The sequence below is a fragment of the Actinia tenebrosa genome, unplaced genomic scaffold, assembly GCF_029948245.1.
Source record: "Actinia tenebrosa isolate PJP-AT-01 unplaced genomic scaffold, QUT_ActTen_1.0 PGA_scaffold1__47_contigs__length_23844297, whole genome shotgun sequence".
Lineage (NCBI taxonomy): Eukaryota > Metazoa > Cnidaria > Anthozoa > Actiniaria > Actiniidae > Actinia > Actinia tenebrosa.
The window spans coordinates 19,315,575-19,334,513 of NW_028292578.1; the positions used below are offsets into that span (position 1 = coordinate 19,315,575).

An 18,939-nucleotide genomic window follows, 5' to 3' on the forward strand; every position below is an offset into this window, starting at 1 on the left:
GAAAAGTCCAGAAAATCCGAATGACCATATTAACAAATCGATAATTATTCGTTGGGTTATTATGAATAATATAAACAGTCTAAAAATACGCATGAAAACGAAAGACGGTATTTGGCTATTGACTTTCCAAAAGAAGGGTTTTTAGGGGACATTTACAGGATTATAGCAATGTTTTAATGTATTTCCGAAAGAATTTCGATCTGAATATTTGATTCGGGTGGTCAAGTCATCATCTAGAAATCTGGAACCTAAACTTATATGGCGGCCGAAGTGCATTTGACGCGAGAATCTTCTCAAAATAATAATGGTGTCCTTCAAAATCGTTCAAGAAATGTCGATCAGACAGATCTTCCCGCCACACGTCGTGATATTCCGGATGAAGAACGAGTTGGAAACAAAAAGGTTCATTGGTTTTGGGATCTGGTAGCCTTGGGTTCAATTCTTACTTTTTTAGTTGACATTGGAAGCGATTTGTTTGTAGCTGGTTTATATTTTAGTAAAGGACAGTACACGTGGTTTGGACTGACGCTGGGATTTGTGCTTTTATCGTCTTTTACGCTGCAAATATTCTCTGCAAAATGGTTGTACGAGGATACGCAGACCATCGAAAGTAGAGAAGAAAATTGGTTTATTTACGTCTTGCATATGCTGCACCTTGGACCTCTCATAAGGTAAAAGTCAAGAATAACCTTATTTCGAAACTGAGTCCCTAATATATTTAGTTTCTCCATTTATCCACAATCATCCCGCCTTTAACATCATTAATTTTCTTATTATTTTGTTACAAATCGTTTATTTTAGATGACTTAATGTCAAAATTAATTTTTCCAACCATTACGTAAGCTAAGCTTAATTTTTTAGCGTATTTCCATCCCTGTGTGTGCTGAACTACTTGACCTTCTTACCGTAAAAAATTATCCCCAAGAAATATAGGAAAGCAAAGTAAATATGCAGAGTGTTTGATTATATGTGGTAAAAATTCATGTATCTTATATGTCTAAATAGGATTTCAATATTCAAGTGGGGCTTAATGACAATACAAAAAAAATATTACTTTTTTTTATAAGTACTTGTAATTTGATCCAAGATTGATATTGCTCAGTAAATCAATCCACCCTGATGACCTACTAGGTATGAATGAACATAACAAGTCAAGAAGGTTTCAGGTGTAATCCCAAAATCTTGAACAGTACGTATAACATTGTGATTGTACATGTAACATTGTAACTATTTTATAAATTTTTCTTTGAAATAGTATATTGCTTCAATTCTCAATTTAGATATTGGAGAGTTTTCCGCAGTGGATGGAGAACAAGAAAAACAAACTGTAGCCCCTTTGAATACCACTACTTCCTTGCTGAATGGCGTGATATTTCCATGTTACGGTTATTTGAGGCATATCTAGAGTCTGCACCTCAACTCGTCCTTCAACTATACATTCTTGCATACCACAGGAGATTTAATACCAGTAGTGACTTACTAACTGCCATTACTGCTTCCTGCTCCCTTGTATCACTTGCATGGGCAATTGTGGCTTATACTAACTCCCTGAGAGATGTTATGCGGCATAAAGTTTCATGGATAGGATTTTTCTTTCAAATTATGTGGAGGTTATCGATGCTGGCATCACGAATCATAGCCATGGTTCTATTTGCCTCATTTTTTGGAATTTGGTTATTCGTTTGCATTGGCGTACATTGGCTGATAATGTTTCTGTGTCTGGTTTTGCAATACACAGATTTCTGCATGGATAGTCAAGGTAATCACCATCCAGGTCGTGAAGTGTGCTACAATGGAATTGTTGCCTTTATTTACAATTTTTCATTCTTCAACATCACTCAAGGATCGACCAGACTCAAGCTCCTTCTTTTCTACTTTCTGATGCTCCTAGAAAACACTGCCTCTGTCGTGATGTGGTATCCACATAGTGCTTTATTCGGCAATGTTTCGATTGTAGCAATCAGTTTAGTTTATGGTGGTTTTATAGCTGGAATTATTTTTATGCTAATATATTATCAATTTTATCATCCTAATATTGAAGAAAAAGGCTTTTGCTTTAAGAGAGGAAAACAGTTTGAGGTTGAAAATGAACATTTGTACTTGTTCACTAGAATCTGGTGCTGTTGTTGTGAGGTCAGAGCAATCAAAAATGCAGATACAACCCAAGATGAGTCTAATGTGGTTCAAAGACTTTCAACGAGTAATGGCAACATAGATTTAACACGCAGACCTCGGGAAAGTTGTAATACCCATCCAAGTATCGAAATATTACCACGTCATTTTTCCAATGAAGAGATTCCAATATTAGTCTCTGGTTCAGAAGCTTTGTACCTTAAATCACGTGGCACAAATGAAGTATCACGAGCATCTCCTGTTGGTAATGGACATGCTTCACCAGAATTTTGGATTTAATTCATAATGAGATTTTCATTGATTTTAGAATAAACAGAAAAAGTTTTCACACTTTTTAGTTAGTTAGATAGTGATTTGACATTTTAAAATTTATTTCAGGCTTCCTTTGATGAATATACCACAGGTAGACCATTGGGGTGACAGGGTGACACTGGGGCATTCAGCATCATAATTCATGCATCAATATTTCTAAAATTCATGTATTGTGCTATTTTCACCTATGACGCTCTTATTGTAGCCTAAATCATGCATTACACGTAACCCCTGTGGGACTTGATTATGGGGATGATGATTTTTGTGAAGATGATAATGATGACTACTGTCATAATGATTGTAATGATGATAATCACTTTTGTTATGTTGGTGTTCATAATGATGATCATGTTGAGCTAAGATGATGATGACTGTTGATATGATGATGATGGTGACTACTTCATAATGATTGTAATGATGATAATCACTTTTGTTATGTTGATGATCATTATGATGATCATGTTGAGCTAAGATGATGATGACTGTTGATATGATGATGATGGTGACTTCTTCATAATGATTGTAATGATGATAATCACTTTTGTTATGTTGGTGTTCATAATGATGATCATGTTGAGCTAAGATGATGATGACTGTTGATATGATGATGATGGTGACTACTTCATAATGATTGTAATGATGATAATCACTTTTGTTATGTTGATGATCATTATGATGATCATGTTGAGCTAAGATGATGATGACTGTTGATATGATGATGATGGTGACTTCTTCATAATGATTGTAATGATGATAATCACTTTTGTTATGTTGGTGTTCATAATGATGATCATGTTGAGCTAAGATGATGATGACTGTTGATATGATGATGATGGTGACTACTTCATAATGATTGTAATGATGATAATCACTTTTGTTATGTTGATGATCATTATGATGATCATGTTGAGCTAAGATGATGATGACTGTTGATATGATGATGATGGTGACTTCTTCATAATGATTGTAATGATGATAATCACTTTTGTTATGTTGGTGTTCATTATGATGATCATGTTGAGCTAAGATGATGATGACTGTTGATATGATGATGATGGTGATTACTGCAGAAGAGCACAACAATAGGACATTTGTATGATGGCGTCATTGATCTCTACTACCAGACTCCCTTGCACATTTTCTTTTGTTTAGTTTATTAGTACCAATAAGCCTGAAGTGAGATGACATTATACCCCCGGCGAACCCCCCCTGCATACCATAATAGTTTTTAAAATTCTTTCATATTAAAATTTTTGATTCCTTAGAGAATACAGGAACAATAGTCATAATTAAAGAACAAAAGCAGTGTGAAAAGGATTATGGTCTAGAGACGGGGGTAAAACGTCATCTCACTTCAGGCTTATTGTCTTACTATTCTCATGAGGGAATACAAATTTCAATGAGAAAGAAAATTCAAGAGGCATTTTGGTCATGGGAGTCAGATGACCCATCTGGCCTATTGATCAGTGAAACAGTAATAAGCTAAAGTAGGAACGTTAGTCCGAGTAGTTGCATTACTAAGCTAAATAGTGCAAATTGGTGAAAAATCCTTTGTTTTCAATTATTATTGTTTGGTTCGTGCTATTCAGCTTTAAATAACTAGAACTGTTTTTAATGAATTTTATAGTACACTCAACAAAATTACTAGACTCTGATTGGTCGAGAGGAGTACAATTATAGCGTCAATTGTACTCCGTAGGAGTACCGAATTAAGTCGCTATGGCAACGCAGCCAAAACAATGTCAAAACAATTATTTTCTATCATTTTGTACTTAAAAAGCATAAATAAAATTTTAAAGCCGTAAGAACTACTCTTTTTTATGCATTTCAGTTGCATGATGGACTGGAAATCGGCCTGCCAAATAGACAAAGATGAACGGCGTCGCTTCGCATTTTTTACTGAAATTTTGTTGAGTGAACTATAAACAAAAAATCGCACGTTCTTCTCATACAATTTGGAATTAATAGACTCGCGTGTCTATTAATTTCCAAATTGTACTCGAGATCGTGTGATTTCCTATACAAATATTTGCGCTCTAACTTGGTGATTGTGATAAGAATGTTGAAATAAGCAGTTTTGTTTTAATTAGTGTGGTGTAAATATTATAAAAATAATTATACAAATAATTATAATTTGCTGGAAATTTCTATTACGAAGACATCCATAACATAAAATATCATAGAAAAAGGTTATTTTAATTTATTATTTGTGGACATTTTATAATCTGAAAATAATTTTACTTATTTATATCATTGGTTAAATAATATGAAAGAGAGAAATGTAAATATTATTGTTTAATATAAAGGTTTAGTAAATCTCATGTTGATTGGAGGAAATAGAAAGTTGTTTTCATAATTATTTGAAATACTAATAAATTGATGGAATTAGATTTATAAAGCCTATTTGAATTTATCAGGTTTTAAATGTTAAGACATGATACCATATGCTGTAGGGTTTTCAGTAGGGTTTTCGGTTGGGCTTATGGTCAGGGAGGCTTGTAATAGGGTTGGGGGGGGGGGGGGGGGGTGGGGGTAGGTTATCAAAAGAAGGGAAAATTGTCTGAAATTTGGGCACAGTTGTACAAAGCCTGGATAGTGCTATCTGATGGATAAATTTATTGGATAATGTCATCGACTTATCCACTGGATAAGAATTTATCTGCTGGATAGCACTATCCAGGCTTTGTGCCCAGTTGTGTGTTAAAAAGTGTTTCATACAGCAATAACTGTAATAGCTTTGACTGAAATGCAAATGTGCTCAGAAACAGTATAATCTAAGTATATTGCATTGTCAATGTGCTATGGGGCTACACAGTACTAAGTAATACAGTGGGCTTATAACTGAGACGAAATTCCTGATAGCAGGCATTCAAATGCACTAATATTACAATAAGGGGGGGGGGGGGGTTATGTGATTTTTTTCCCTAAGTGCAATGGCAAAGCCGGGGTTCCTGACATGGACAATACAGAAAAGGAAGGGCATGCACATGCATTTTGGTGTGTGAAAGGTCTGTCAATCTAAATCTACAAGAACTACGACAGCATATAAACCAAGGAGAATACCAGGGCATTTAGGTAAGTGCTGAAATACTACGAGATATATAAGTTTTCAAATATTTTTGTTTTTTTTTTAGATTACGATTGAAACATGAACTTTGATACCACACGGTGCGACATACCATTGAATTGGTTTCCCAATCACGATATTCGGAGACAACCATGATCATGAATATAGGAAGAAACCATTGATTGATACGGAATTTTCAAAGAATCCCGTATATTTCGTGACACTGACACACGGGTTTCCCATTCATGGTTATCTCCGGGTATTATGAATGGAAGATCATTTCCGTCAATTGTATATGCGCTAGTGCAGGGAGGGGGCACGGGAACCCAAAAATTTGCTTTCGGCACCAAATTAATTAATTCTTGCGGGATTCCTGTGGATTTGGCGGGAAAATGGTACATTGTCCCCTATAATCGAGACTTCGCTACGCCCCTGGGTATAGTGTTGAACCATTTAAGTTTTGCGACAATTTCAAATACATATGTACAAGTCATAACACTGAAATGGTTTCCCATTCATGGTCGTATCCGAGTATCGTGAATGGGAAACCATTTAAATGTTGCGACATGTACATATGACACTGAAAATATGGTTTCCTATTTATATTTGTCTCTGAGTATCATGAATTGGAAACTTTAAATTACATGATAATCGGAGACAACCATGAATCAGGAAACTATTTCAGCGTGGTAACGACATTGGTACGTTTCTGTAAAAATGGTGCAACACTTGAATGGTTTTCCATTCATGATAATTGGAGACAACCATGAATGGGAATCCACTTCAGTGTTACAGCATGCATGGACCATTTACACACGGCAAGTCAGTACCGTATATTTTCCATTCAGACGAAATTGATTAATTCAGTCATTTGTTTTCAAAAACATGGCTCCAGGCAAGTGACTAATACGAACCTTTAATGATAACCATTAAGTTAACGAAACGTAATAATTGTTTACAGCCATATTAGAAAATCTCGCTGCAAGAAACGAAATTTTTTAAATGACGCAGTAAAATGAAAGAGAATTTTATGTAGGCGAATGAGTTATCAAAATGTGAGGAATAATTAAACAACGGAGATTTTAATTGAACGCTATTCAACCAAATGCATTTCTCGGAATTATGCAGTTTTAGGTATTTTTTGAGCGGTTTTTATCACAGGTAACCCGCTAAAAAGAAATACAAAATGAATAGTCCGCGTTTGCATGTATCTTGATAACCGCAGCAGATCGAGTGCACTTGAAAAAGAAAGGAAGTCATTAGAAAACAGTTAAGTTAATCTTTGAAAAATATATATTTCATTTGGAAAATCCGCAGTTCCAACGCATTCAAAAAAACATTCAGCCCCAGTGAACTTAAAATTTTGAAAATTAAAAACCTTACTAAGCGTCTCTAAGAAGTCTGCCAGGATATGAAATGAATGAAATAATAAACGTATTTTTTTGTTTCATATTACTTATTGTGATTTACTTGGTTTTGCGGTTTGATAAATATGCTGATACGCGGGTGACAGTATAATTATTTGGAAATAAAAAAAATCCGAGTCCTGGGGTCTTTGTTTGGATCTCGGAAAGCAGACATTAATTACGGACGCACTATGGCTAGCTAGTACAGTGTAAAACATAAATAGTAATAGCTACTTAGTACAGAATAGCTCCAAAGAAAGAGTTGAAAATAAATTAAAGAAATATATGTGTTAAGTTTTTTGTGCTATTTCAGGGATATAAGAATCGAGACTTCAAATATAGCAGAATGAATAATCAACAACTTTGTGCCCAGATATGACATTCTATAGCAAAATGGGCAATGAAAGCCTTGATTGGTTGTCAAAAACATGTCCCTTAAAACCCCAATGTGAAGATATACATTAAAATACTAAGATTATGAATTTTGATAAAAGCAAATTGACATAGAGCTCTCTGCATGTGAATTTTCAGTGATAGAGACTTGGCAGTCGACGCCATGAGGGAATAGATGCCGATAAAGATGAAATAAAATACTAGAGCTATTTTTTTGGGAAAAGAAAGAAAGAAAAAAGGATACTCTATGACTAAAAGGTTACTAATCTGTAACTAATAGCACTTTCTCCCTCGTTCGATATGAAAAATTTTATCATTTTATCGGGATTTATCAGAGCTCATCGCGACTGAGGGCATAGGGCGAGACTCGACAACATTAGGACAGGTGTTCAGTCTAGGATTGATGCATAAATCCATCATAAATGTGTTCATCTGTCCATCAATAATACCCTTAATAGGGATTGTTTAGGAAAAGAGTCTAATTTGTATATCGAGAACGCTCGATTCTCCGTGCTTTCCAAACACTTTACTCGCTCATAACGGCTTCAATGAAACTATTTCTAGTCCTTCTGTTAGTTATAATGAAATCTTTGTGAGGATGAAGTGGCTGTTAATATCTGTACAAGATATTTGTTTGGGATATTAGTTTCCACCTGGATGGATATATTCAAAAGGATTTTGGATCAAGTAACACTATGATTCCGTCCCGGATATTGTTACGACACGGACAAAAAACAATTATAAGTTTGCAGTAGTAGTTTCCGCTGTCGTACGTGTCTTCAAAGCTCAAACGATAGTCCTATATTAAAACGAGTATTCCTGGTTTAGAAAATAACAAGATTCGAAGTTTTGCTTTGGTAATCAAAACTTTTCCTCTTCCATTTTGATGTTTTTCAACACAAGCAAGTTGGTGTTAGTGATTGGGTGTCTGGACATATTCTGCTGGTAAATGACAGGTTTTGGGAACGTGCTAGTCCATACAAGCGTTTAGTGCCTGCGTTTAGTCATTAGATTTATCAGCAAAAAAGAAAAAAGATGTTGCTACAAGATAATTAAACAGCGAAAAGGCTGTGAAATATCATCAAAAGTCTATAATTACGAGTGAAAGCCATAGCAACCTGTATTTTATTAATATTTGTCTAAAATATTTACATGAGTAAGTGCTGTGAAGCATTACCGCTGGAGGGAATTGTATACATTCGCGGTCTCAGCAACACAAGACAAGGGTGAAGTAAGTGAAGTTACACTGGATCATGGCGCTGGAAGATGAGCGGGATCCGAACGAAAGCACAAATCATGAACTCCTTATGTCAAGCTCCTCTAGAAATGACCCTGAAACGGATAGACTCAAACCTTCAGCACCTTTCAGTGCTGGCATCGGAGGTCACGATGAACAGCCTATCTCGCTCATGTCAGACTTGTGGCTGGTTGTTTCTGTGATAACTTTTATTGCAGACGTTTGTTCAGATGTTCTTGTGTCAGTACAGTACTACAGTCAGCGTAATTATTGGTATTTTGGCTTGACTTTAGGGTTGGTGTCAACTGCCTCGTTTATTTTGCAAATATTCTCTATTAAGTGGTTTTATGATGATGGCAAGAAGTCCACGTTCAAGCTATTTGGGGTACATCTGTTTCAAATAGGACCACTCTACCGGTAAGTTAATCAGTAGACTTCAAACAAGCGAAATCTTTAATGGTGATTTAGAATCTATACTTCTTGAAATGAAGCTGTATACGAGCTGTGAAGTACCTAAATTTGTATACTTTACAATGCTTTGGATATTATTTCTCCAAGGCCAAGCTACTAAAACAATTAACACATTCCAAACTTGAATGTACACACAACCAGACGCAATCAAAAGAACCATTCTTATTATTTTAAAGAAATGTTCCTCTTAAATCTTTCAGTTTTAAAGATTTCTTATAGCAATACTTAAGAGTTTTTGAGTCTAGTCAAGCTTTGGTTTAGTTTCGAAAAACACTTCAAATTATACAGATAAGTATTAAGGATGCCAAATGGTCGGAAACGATAATATAGCATAAATATACCGCCTTCGAGAGTCGATGGAAAATATAATAAGCTTGGATATCATGATTATTTCTTAAAGCCTTGGGCGCCAATCATTCTACTTTGTTTGAGTTCGCATTTCTTTAGGGCAGAAATAAACTGTAAATATGAAGCATTTTTCATGAGATGCATTTGTCATCAAAGTTACCAGCTGTTGTGTTTTCCCTAATTCCGTTTGCTTAATTCGTAATAATCGTATCTATATTCGCCTAGAGTTGCATGCAATCTTAGTCTACGATATCTCTAGATCGACTTCTAGAGCGTGCTGTAATATAGCTTCACTTTTCTTATTAACGAAAAGCCATAGGTGTCTTTTGTTATGTCTCAGGTCGTTTATCAAACCAAATCACCACTGCAACCAAACCGTCTTTAATAGTGTTTATTTTGCGAGTCTTTACTTCTAATCGGGAAGTAGATTTGTAAGTGATGCTTTTATAACATTTGCCAAGGCTCTGTGGATCTAGAAAGCATAATAGCTATATACCAGTACCATGGGAATATTTATAATAGCGGTTTTTGCCAAGCACTTTTGAGGGAAAAATACGAAATACGGTTGACCGCTTTAAATGTTTGGCTCAAAAGAATGAGCAGGTCATTATGATACTGTTTTTCATGACGAATCCTATTTAAAAAGTACCATTTGTCTTTTTATTAGACATTGATCCAACCAAAAAGCTTGGCTCCCATCGATTGTTTTTCAAACTGTGCTTAAATTTTTATTTTATTCACAAAAGGTCTCGTCATGTGAAGATCAGCAGGACGCGTCGTTGCACATGATTTATGACTGATAGCTTGCTTTAGTATTTATGGAAATCCTTAGCTGCAATAATGATTAATATCCAACGTTTTAGTTGTTTTTAAATACAAGATGGTTTTAGCTTCTTGGAAACGATACTTGAAAAGATTTTAAAGCCGGAAAGGGAAAGTTTTTTTCTTATCTCTTCATACATTACTCAGGAACCAAACTTAGGATCAAGAGCAGTTGACATTCAAGTCAGACGATTTTTTTGCTGTTAAAATTCAAATAAAAATAAATTTATTTTTCCTAGAGTTTTCCGGTGCCATGGTTTCTCAGGTGACAGTCGACGCCCGAATTCATTTTTTCGTTCCCACATTAATTCTACGTTAAGTCTCCTTTTTCATTTTGACAACTGAAACGACGCCAGAAAGTACTTAAACTGACTTTGCTTCTGCAAACATTACGCAAAATTCTCACACCTTTTACTCCTTAGCTTTCTTATATTAAAAGCACTTCTTACTTTTCGAACAAAAATTACCAATATTGGTTTCAATCAGCTATTTTAATTTGTTGTTCCAGTTTATTAAATTATGTTGTCAACATTGTGGAATTTCTCTATAGAACTCACCGTTACCACAAATCACGACACTTTTGATTGCTAGATGCAAATTAGAGCCTTGAACAAACACTTTCTGCTCTGTTTCTTTTTTAATTTGTCTTTATTGGCTCTTGTGTGACTAGTGTTAACAGTCTTTATTATCTTCCCAGTAGGCCACTCTTCCAAAAACTGGAAATTTTAAACATCTTCGAGATAGTTAAGTTTCAGCTCTGTGAAATTGCATATAAACATGTAAATCGACAGTTGCCCGACATTTTCAAATACTATTTTAAAGACGTTCAAATTTCTCACAGCTACAATACTCGCTCTGCATCAAATAGACATCTTTCTTTGCCCCATGTAAAATTGAAGTATGGTAAAGTTGGCGTGAAATATGCAAGTGCGGTAAGCTGGTACGATGTGCCTTTTGAAATAAAAGCAAGCTCATCTCATAAGATGTTTAAAACACATATTTTGCTTACTTGTGTATCATGGATTATTTGTATTCAATTTTCAATGTTCTAAATTCTCAAACTATACTTATTCACATTTTGTAATTCTCTTTTCCGCTACTTTCAACCATATTCTTTCCTGATAATACTAGGGTGCAGGAAGCTATAATAATTTACCCTTATCCTTTTTTAGGTATAATTTATATTGTTGTAAGTGGAAATAAAAAAACCTTGTAAACCCTTAACTTCCTTTCCCTGAGTCTCGAGTGTCTGCAGTTTTTACTTCGAGGGAAGGTTTGGAGTTTTTATTTATTTTCTTCCCTGCCAAACAGGACGGAAAACAACCACAACAAAACTGACATGCTCCTAAACTTCAATAATTTTCAAAACAGCAATTTTCACGAGAATGAAAAAAAATTAGACTATACAAATTAAGAGTAATATCTTAAAACCCATTTTAAAGACCCTTCATTATGAATTATATTGCTTCAAGCGACTTAATTTATCGAACGTTAATGTCCATTGAGAAAAATGCCGAGAAAATAGCTTAGTGAACTTACGGTACGTTTTGGTTGATGCTAAAAATGGCGATAGAAGATCAATATCGGTACAATACAATTCGTGACTTTTTCTTTTTCAAATATCAGCTCACACTAGGTGGGGAAACTCTCTGCTTAGCAACCTCCACACTTTGATGTGGAAGATTCATATTATGAACGAAAGCTAATATTTATGATTGCAAAAGACATTGATCATCAGCCGTTCCGTAATTATTTTTAACATTTTAAAAAGACTTTAAGGTCAAAATACTGCTCTTTAGGTAATAGTTTTTTAATGCTAATTGTATATTTTTGGAGTTAAAACCGCTCGGAGTTTACAATCAAAGACAAATACCTTCTTATGTAGAGCACAATAGGGCGCAGAAATGACAGTGGGGGAGCTAGAGGCCCGAGGCGAAGAAAAATTGGAACCATTCAGTTCATACATGATAATGAATATTTGAGAAAAACTCGTTAGTCTAGATCTGATTTGATCCACATCAGCGTGGCAGTATCGCAATATATAAATCTTTGCTGGGAGGCCGTAATAATAGGACAACACTGAGACAAAAAAAATCACAATAGAACGCCAATGAAAACAAAGCACACGTAGAATGAACTTTGCGCATCAGACGGTATAAATGTGCACGCATGGACTGGAAAGAACAAACAGCATTCTAAAACTTATTTATCTATCACCAGCAACGCCTTTTTTAGATTATTTTCGGCACAAGTCGGGCCCGAATTGTCTGTTGAAATAATATTTAAGCACTACAACTCACGCTTAGTCTAATTAGGCTTGAAGGTTTAAGATGATGAATGACGGAATGTTCATTGCAATGTTGAGTTTGAATATTATCGTTTGGCGTGATCAATGTAAACCGCATTAGTTCTTTTATATAGTATAGTGCATGTCAAAGTGTATTACTTAATTACGCGCTAATGTCTTATCAGCTATATCAAAGATAGGTACGATGCCTGAGGTCAGCCAGTCAGTGCCGTTTTCTTTAGATTGAAATAGTGGGAAAACTAATCAGAAAATAGTGGGGTGCTATAGCTAGCTAGCTAGCCAACCAAGAAACAGTAGGAAGCCACTAGCCAATCAGGAAGCAGGGTTGTCAAAGAGATCCTCAATAGCCAATCAAAAGCATGGTTGCTACTGCGTTGCTTAACAGGAAATCAGGAAGCAGGGTTTTAATCATATTCTTAACAGCCAATCAGGAGCAGAGTTTCTAATAAATGCTTAACAACCAATCAGGTTGCAGGGTTGTTAATAAGAATCTTAACAGCCAATCAGGAAGCAGTGTTACTAATGAAATGCTTAACAACCAATCAGGATGCAGGGTTGTTAATAAGATGCTGAAAAGCTAATCAGGAAAAAGGGTTAATAATTTTCCACATTTTTCAAATTAGGACAGAAAGGGGGTTCGCAGGATCTCGAACCTTTTTTGAGCTTCGTCGCCTGTGGTTATGACTGTGTCATTCATTCCTTATTCGTCGTGGTGCAATTCTTTTCCATTAAAGAACACGTGTCATTTGCCAGGAGTATCATTTCTTTTAATTCCTTGTTGCAACTCAAACCAAGAATCTTATTCTTTAGGGAAGACACGTGGTCTGTAATGGATAAACACTGCACCTCAACGAAGAAGGTCTATATTGGCTAAAGTCGGTCACTAAACCTTATATATTTTTGATGTGCACAGATACTGGTCAGCCATCAAGTTATGCTGGTTGTCACGACATGGCGGAGTTGTACGAGCTGAAGAGCGGTTTGTAACAGAATGGAGAGACCTCTGCATGCTAAGACTCCTTGGAGCATTCGCCCATTCAGCTCCACAATGTGTTCTCCAACTTTTTGTTCTCACTCAGCGGAACTCGTTCGTGATCGGAGAGGACTTAATGATCGCCATTGCAGCGATTACCTCATTTATATCCGTTGTTTGGGCCCTTGTGTGTTATAGTAAAGCTCTACGGGACTTACGGGACAATGCGCGGGATCTCCCGTGGTTGGGCTTTACTTGTCAAGTTCTTTGGAGAGGCTGTATGATCACATCCCGTGTGGTTGCTTTAGTATTATTCGCTTCTCATTTTAAGCAGTGGATGCTTCTGGCTGTAGCTGGACATTGGATATTGATGGCTCTTTGGTTAAGCTGTCAGAGAACTCAGTTTTGCATCGATGAAAACGGCCGAGAACATCCTTGTAAAGAGAAGATCTTCAACTCCATCATCGCATTCATTTACATATTTTGTTTCTTTAACACCAAAGAAGGCATGACGCGTAAGCGCATCGTTCTATACTACTCCGTGATGCTGGTCGAGGATTCCCTGCTAATATCAATGTGGTATCCAAATAGAACGCTCAGCCCAACCTTGACCTACGCAGCCTTGGCTACAGTCTGGGGAGGGTTTGTTTTAGGCGTCATCTTCATGGTTTTGTACTACAGATTTTATCATCACAGTCATACCTTCAAAGGAATGTTCCTACGTAAACGGAGGTTTACTCTTCACGGCCGAAAAATGTACGGCTTGTATTTTTGTTGCTGCTTTCGAATTAAGAGATGGGAGCTTGGACTTTATGACGTTACTTCAGACCCTCAGTTATTGATGAGCCGTGATGTGGATGAAGAGAATGGAGAAGCCGCCGGTGACATGGAGCTTGAAGTTTTCCCTCGTGATAACTCCCAACTTGGAAATCTTTACTGGGATCACGATGATATTCGACCTTTGAATGGTGCATGTATTAAAGGACGGCGCAACAGCCCTGAGAGAGAGATGCTGCTACGAAATGCGCAAAGTATTAAAGAAGATACCGAGGAAGTACCTGATATTGTTATAACTGCTGCCTCACCGCTGGCACTCAGTCCACGTGATTCTCAATCATCACTAGCTGACAATCCTAAGAACAGTGCAAACTCGGAAATGACCTGCACTTGTAACGACGATGGAAAGCCAAGTTCTCTACCTGATTCACCTGTTGAAAGCCCAGTTGAGAAAGCAAAGCGAATGTTGGCCTCTAAGTTGCATAAAGATGACGAAACGAAAGACGAGGTGATCTCCGACGGAGAAGATGACATTCCAAAAATCAATTACGGTTCGGTAAGCTTTGGTAATCGGTACAGCCTCGTGTCTTCGGATTGCATTTCCTTATCTTCGGAAAGCAGTCTTAGCTCATTTACGAATAGTTTAAACGACTTGTTAGATCGAATGGGTGTTAACGCGAAAACTAACCAGGAACCTGAGTACAGAGGTCCCAAAACTTCGACTGCCGACGAAGGGATTTTTTCGGACGAACGGGACTCGCCAACAAAATCATCCAGCGACAAAGAAATAGAGCCAGCACCTGTGAACCACCAAAAAGATGTCAAAAACAGAGTAAAATTGAGTGACAGCTCGGCAAATTCTGAAACTGCAATATCGCGTGGTTCTTCTCAGGAAGAAGAAGAAGAAGAAGTCATGGAGAATATAATGGACGCCCCTCCTTCTCCGCACCCTCCAAAGAAGATTTCCCCACCTCCGGTGAAGGACGAGGGTAATGAGAGTGAGTCAAGTAATGTAAGCAGTGATGGTCTCTCTAACGCGCGTAACAGACGCCATTCGTACGACGAAATGCTTATAGATTCGCTAGGAAACGAGGAAGAGGAAATCAACAAGCGGCACTCGTTTGATATTGCTGAGCTCTCAAGAAAATCAAAACGCGCCAAGAAGAAAGGCAAAAATCGAAAGCGATACAATAAGACCATTACTTTTGATAATTTTGTTTCCAGTCCTCTGAAGCCAGGCAAGTTTGGCTCGTTGAGAAAATCATTCGAACGACTTTCCAAGATACAAGAAGATCACGAGGAATTTGGGTTGCTAAGCGACGAAGCGCTTCCAGCTATTAAAGAGCCTCCATTGGATGAGACGTTACCTAGCAACGATGGTGTCGCAATTTTGGATGGGTTTGAGAGTAACGAAAACATAAATTCTGAACCAAACAGCGACGAAAGAGGATTAGAACGGCCTTCAAACGTCTACATAGATCGAGGCACAACTGATGAATTTTCACAACCTTTATGGGTTAAAAAAGATGCAAATAAAGAAAGACTTTTCCGTAAAAATATGAAACAAAATAATGAGTCTGACTTGAACGACTACAAAAAAAATGGTTTGTCGCTAGAAGAAATGCCTGAAGAATCGAAGCTGGAAACAACCTTTTTTGACGAAGAACTTAGTCAGCCGAGCTCACACGAGGAACCGAGCGAGGATTCGTCTGACGAAGTGGTTCTGATTGAAGACCTGTCACCTTCTAGATTCTCGACCGTTCGCCGTTCTCGCGAATCTGTACCTTTGGCATATCTCGATGAAGTTGACGATCTGGATGACTTGGGTACTGATAGTGATAGTCTGCGTGATTTGGACGAACGACCGCGGTCGGTTTCTCCAGAGGTGGACACACCGGTCGTGTCTACGCAGCCAGATACAGATTCGAATGACTCGAAATCGCTACAAGGTCGTTCTTTGAATGGTTTTGATAGCAGTGGTTCATCACTCTTCGAAAACGTATTGTACTTAGAAGCAGAGAATAAGCCAGGTCGTTACAATAAGAGACATACATATGACTTTGGGTCGGACAGGATTGCAAAGCAGGGAAAGGTTAAGAGACTGGGTACAAGTTCATCCCAGAATGCAATGCGAACACCTGGTAGCCCTGTATGGGTTCATAAAGCTATTTTCAAACATAGAAAACGGAAACCTAAGTTTTTAGCACAAGACTACGTTAATAAGAGCGATTCTGCTATTGGATTCATTCAAGAAATTAGAGTATAATAATGGTGCTTGTCAAAATATGGAACATTTTTGTTATGAAAGGTGGACTGAACGAGAAATTTGTAAAAACACTTCGATTTATTGAACACAGGGAGAAAACGAAAAAAATATCGGATACAACCATGAAAGCAGCATGGGCATGCGCGAGGAACTAGCCGCTAGACATTTTTTCTCCATAGAAATTACACGGGGACTGAAATGCAAAAACATTAATTCCAAAGGGTTTATTGCTCAAAATTACAATCGCGATATCAACAGATAATACGAGCGTTTCAGTTTACCGGTTATAAAGATATCGGCCATTTTGACCATTATTTCACTTACGTTGCTCCAGAGATCTGTCATTCTTACTGCGCATGTTCCAGGAACAGCAATAATGTCTGGGGGCTGGGGTGGAGTTTGATCCGTTACGGAGCATGCACAGTAGCACGTCCTCGGAGTACGATTTTGATTGGACGATACAGAGTTTTGTCCTTATTTCTAAAGGACTGCTTCGACGATACGTCAGCCATCTTGGATCGCAAGGCATTATAGGGCGTCCAGGGTGCAAATAAAGCTTTGTTACAGTAGTAAGAGAATACAACAAAATATGAATCAAGAGGGCACATCCATCGCCTTTACCTATAAAAGAAAGGACAAACACACGAAACTATATATTTACCGTCATCTTTGTTTTGTCTTGCCCCCTGACAAGATCGCCGCCGTATCGTCGAAGTAGTTCATTGGGCAGTCCATCTTTCATCTTATCTTAAAGGTCGTTTTTTTTTATCAACAAAGCAACTTCCGAAAAATAATGTAATAAATGTGCATATATTTATATAAGAAACGGCGCTCATAAGTAAGCGGTGTAAATAATCTAAGCAATCTACGAGCCGGGTACTTAATGAGTTATTTAAAATTTAGTTAAGAGATTTTGTAAAATGGTGCTACAAAATAAGCGCACATTATTTAGAATCCTGGATGGATCATTAGGCCCCGTTTACACGTATATTTTTGTAAACGCATATTTTTTATCCGTTTAGGCCTACCGTTTACACGAAGACGGTCTTTAGCCGGCTATTTTCGTAAACGCTTTTCAAAGCGAATATTTTTGAAAACGCTGGCTATGCGTTTCCGTGTAAACACTCGAAGCCGGATATTTCGTAAACGCTGACGTCACTAAACAAGGGAGATCGCAGGCTCAGGAACTATGCGCATGCTCATTTAGCTCCTATGAGCGTTTTCGAGTCGATGGAGCGTTTTCGTGTAAACGGTCGAAAAGGCTGAGCGTTTACACGAAGCCGCATCTAAACGCACATTTTTTTTACCCGGATAAAAAAATATCCGGCTTCGTGTAAACGGGGCCTTAGATGTAAATTCTTAAGGAAATAATAAGATATGGGTAAAGCTAGGTAGTGTAAACATGTCTTTAACAGCCGTTTTTGAATGTGAAAATAAAAACTACCGCAAATATATACTTTTAAAAGCGCTCGTTCACAGTGAGAAAGTGGCAAAGTCAAGTCCGATGATACACTGATTCAATAAGCGATGTTATCGTGAAAGGCGATAGGCAAAAAATAACTCGCGCGCTGATTGCTTGGTGGATGTGACGTCATTTCAATGTACCGAATGCTGGTTAAAGGAGGGTAAAAGGTAAACGAAAAACAATGTTTGAATACTTAATTCTAGTTGGGAATTATTTATCGGATAACTTGGGGAATGGTTAGTACGCGTGCGGGTTGGTTTGTGTATCCCATTAAAGGAAGGGAAACAAATTACGGATTTACTGAGTGCGTTCTTCATTCTTGTACATGGAGTAACAGTTTAGGTGTCTTCAATTGTGATAACCGTATATTCAACAAATAAAACAGCTTTTTTCGTGCTCCGTTCAGTATTAAAGCTCGCGGGAATTGACGTAAGCACGAAAGAAGTGTAAGGAGAAACACGGGTAGAGGCGAGTGCTTCTCACCTTTCTTGAGTGCTGACGGCGCTTCCTAAGTGATTTATTACTGAACGAAGCACGGAAAAAGCTGTTTTATTCGTTTTATTATGTAGCTACTATTTTTTTCGGTATTGAATTTCTTTACGCAAAAAGAAAGACGGTCGCAGAAATATAAATATGATTAAAAATAACGCAGTATTCTATTTATCTGAATCAAAATATAGTAAAGCTTATCGATTGGCACTATATATCGTTTACGTTTTTAAAGATATGCTTGAATTTTCTGCGATATTTTCCTAATTTTATCTGACAGTTGGGACACGAATGGACCACATCACTGAATCGTGACAACATGAAGGGCACCAGGCAGCACCCTGCAGCACAACCAAACATACAAAGGAACCCCGCTGAAATCACTGTCATCTTCCCCACACGGAACCGTACCTCCGTCATAACATGGTTCTTGCAGGATCCACAAAATGTGTAGACTGATTCGTCCTTGTAA

At 37.3% G+C, this 18,939-nt stretch overlaps 2 protein-coding genes across 2 annotated transcripts; both read left to right on the plus strand.

Annotated features, from left to right (window-relative positions):
• Positions 1-90: 90 nt before the first annotated feature.
• On the plus strand, positions 91-4,796 carry LOC116294053 (XK-related protein 4). Its single transcript, XM_031701581.2, has 2 exons — positions 91-671; positions 1,281-4,796. Exons 1-2 carry the CDS (start codon positions 259-261, stop codon positions 2,410-2,412), a joined length of 1,545 nt encoding a protein of 514 aa, XP_031557441.2. The 5' UTR covers positions 91-258; the 3' UTR covers positions 2,413-4,796.
• Positions 4,797-7,847: 3,051 nt separating this feature from the next.
• LOC116294051 (uncharacterized) lies at positions 7,848-18,267 on the plus strand. The gene is made up of 2 exons (XM_031701579.2): positions 7,848-8,965; positions 13,411-18,267. The coding sequence occupies exons 1-2, from the start codon at positions 8,565-8,567 to the stop codon at positions 16,511-16,513; spliced, it is 3,504 nt and encodes a 1,167-aa protein (XP_031557439.2). The 5' UTR covers positions 7,848-8,564; the 3' UTR covers positions 16,514-18,267.
• Positions 18,268-18,939: the final 672 nt, after the last annotated feature.

Coding starts and splice junctions, on each gene's coding strand:
- LOC116294053 (XM_031701581.2), top strand. CDS start 259: ATGGCGGCCGAAGTGCATTTGACGCGAGAATCTTCTCAAAATAATAAT. Junction 672..1,280: donor CACCTTGGACCTCTCATAAG/GTAAAAGTCAAG, acceptor TTCTCAATTTAG/ATATTGGAGAGTTTTCCGCA.
- LOC116294051 (XM_031701579.2), top strand. CDS start 8,565: ATGGCGCTGGAAGATGAGCGGGATCCGAACGAAAGCACAAATCATGAA. Junction 8,966..13,410: donor CAAATAGGACCACTCTACCG/GTAAGTTAATCA, acceptor TGATGTGCACAG/ATACTGGTCAGCCATCAAGT.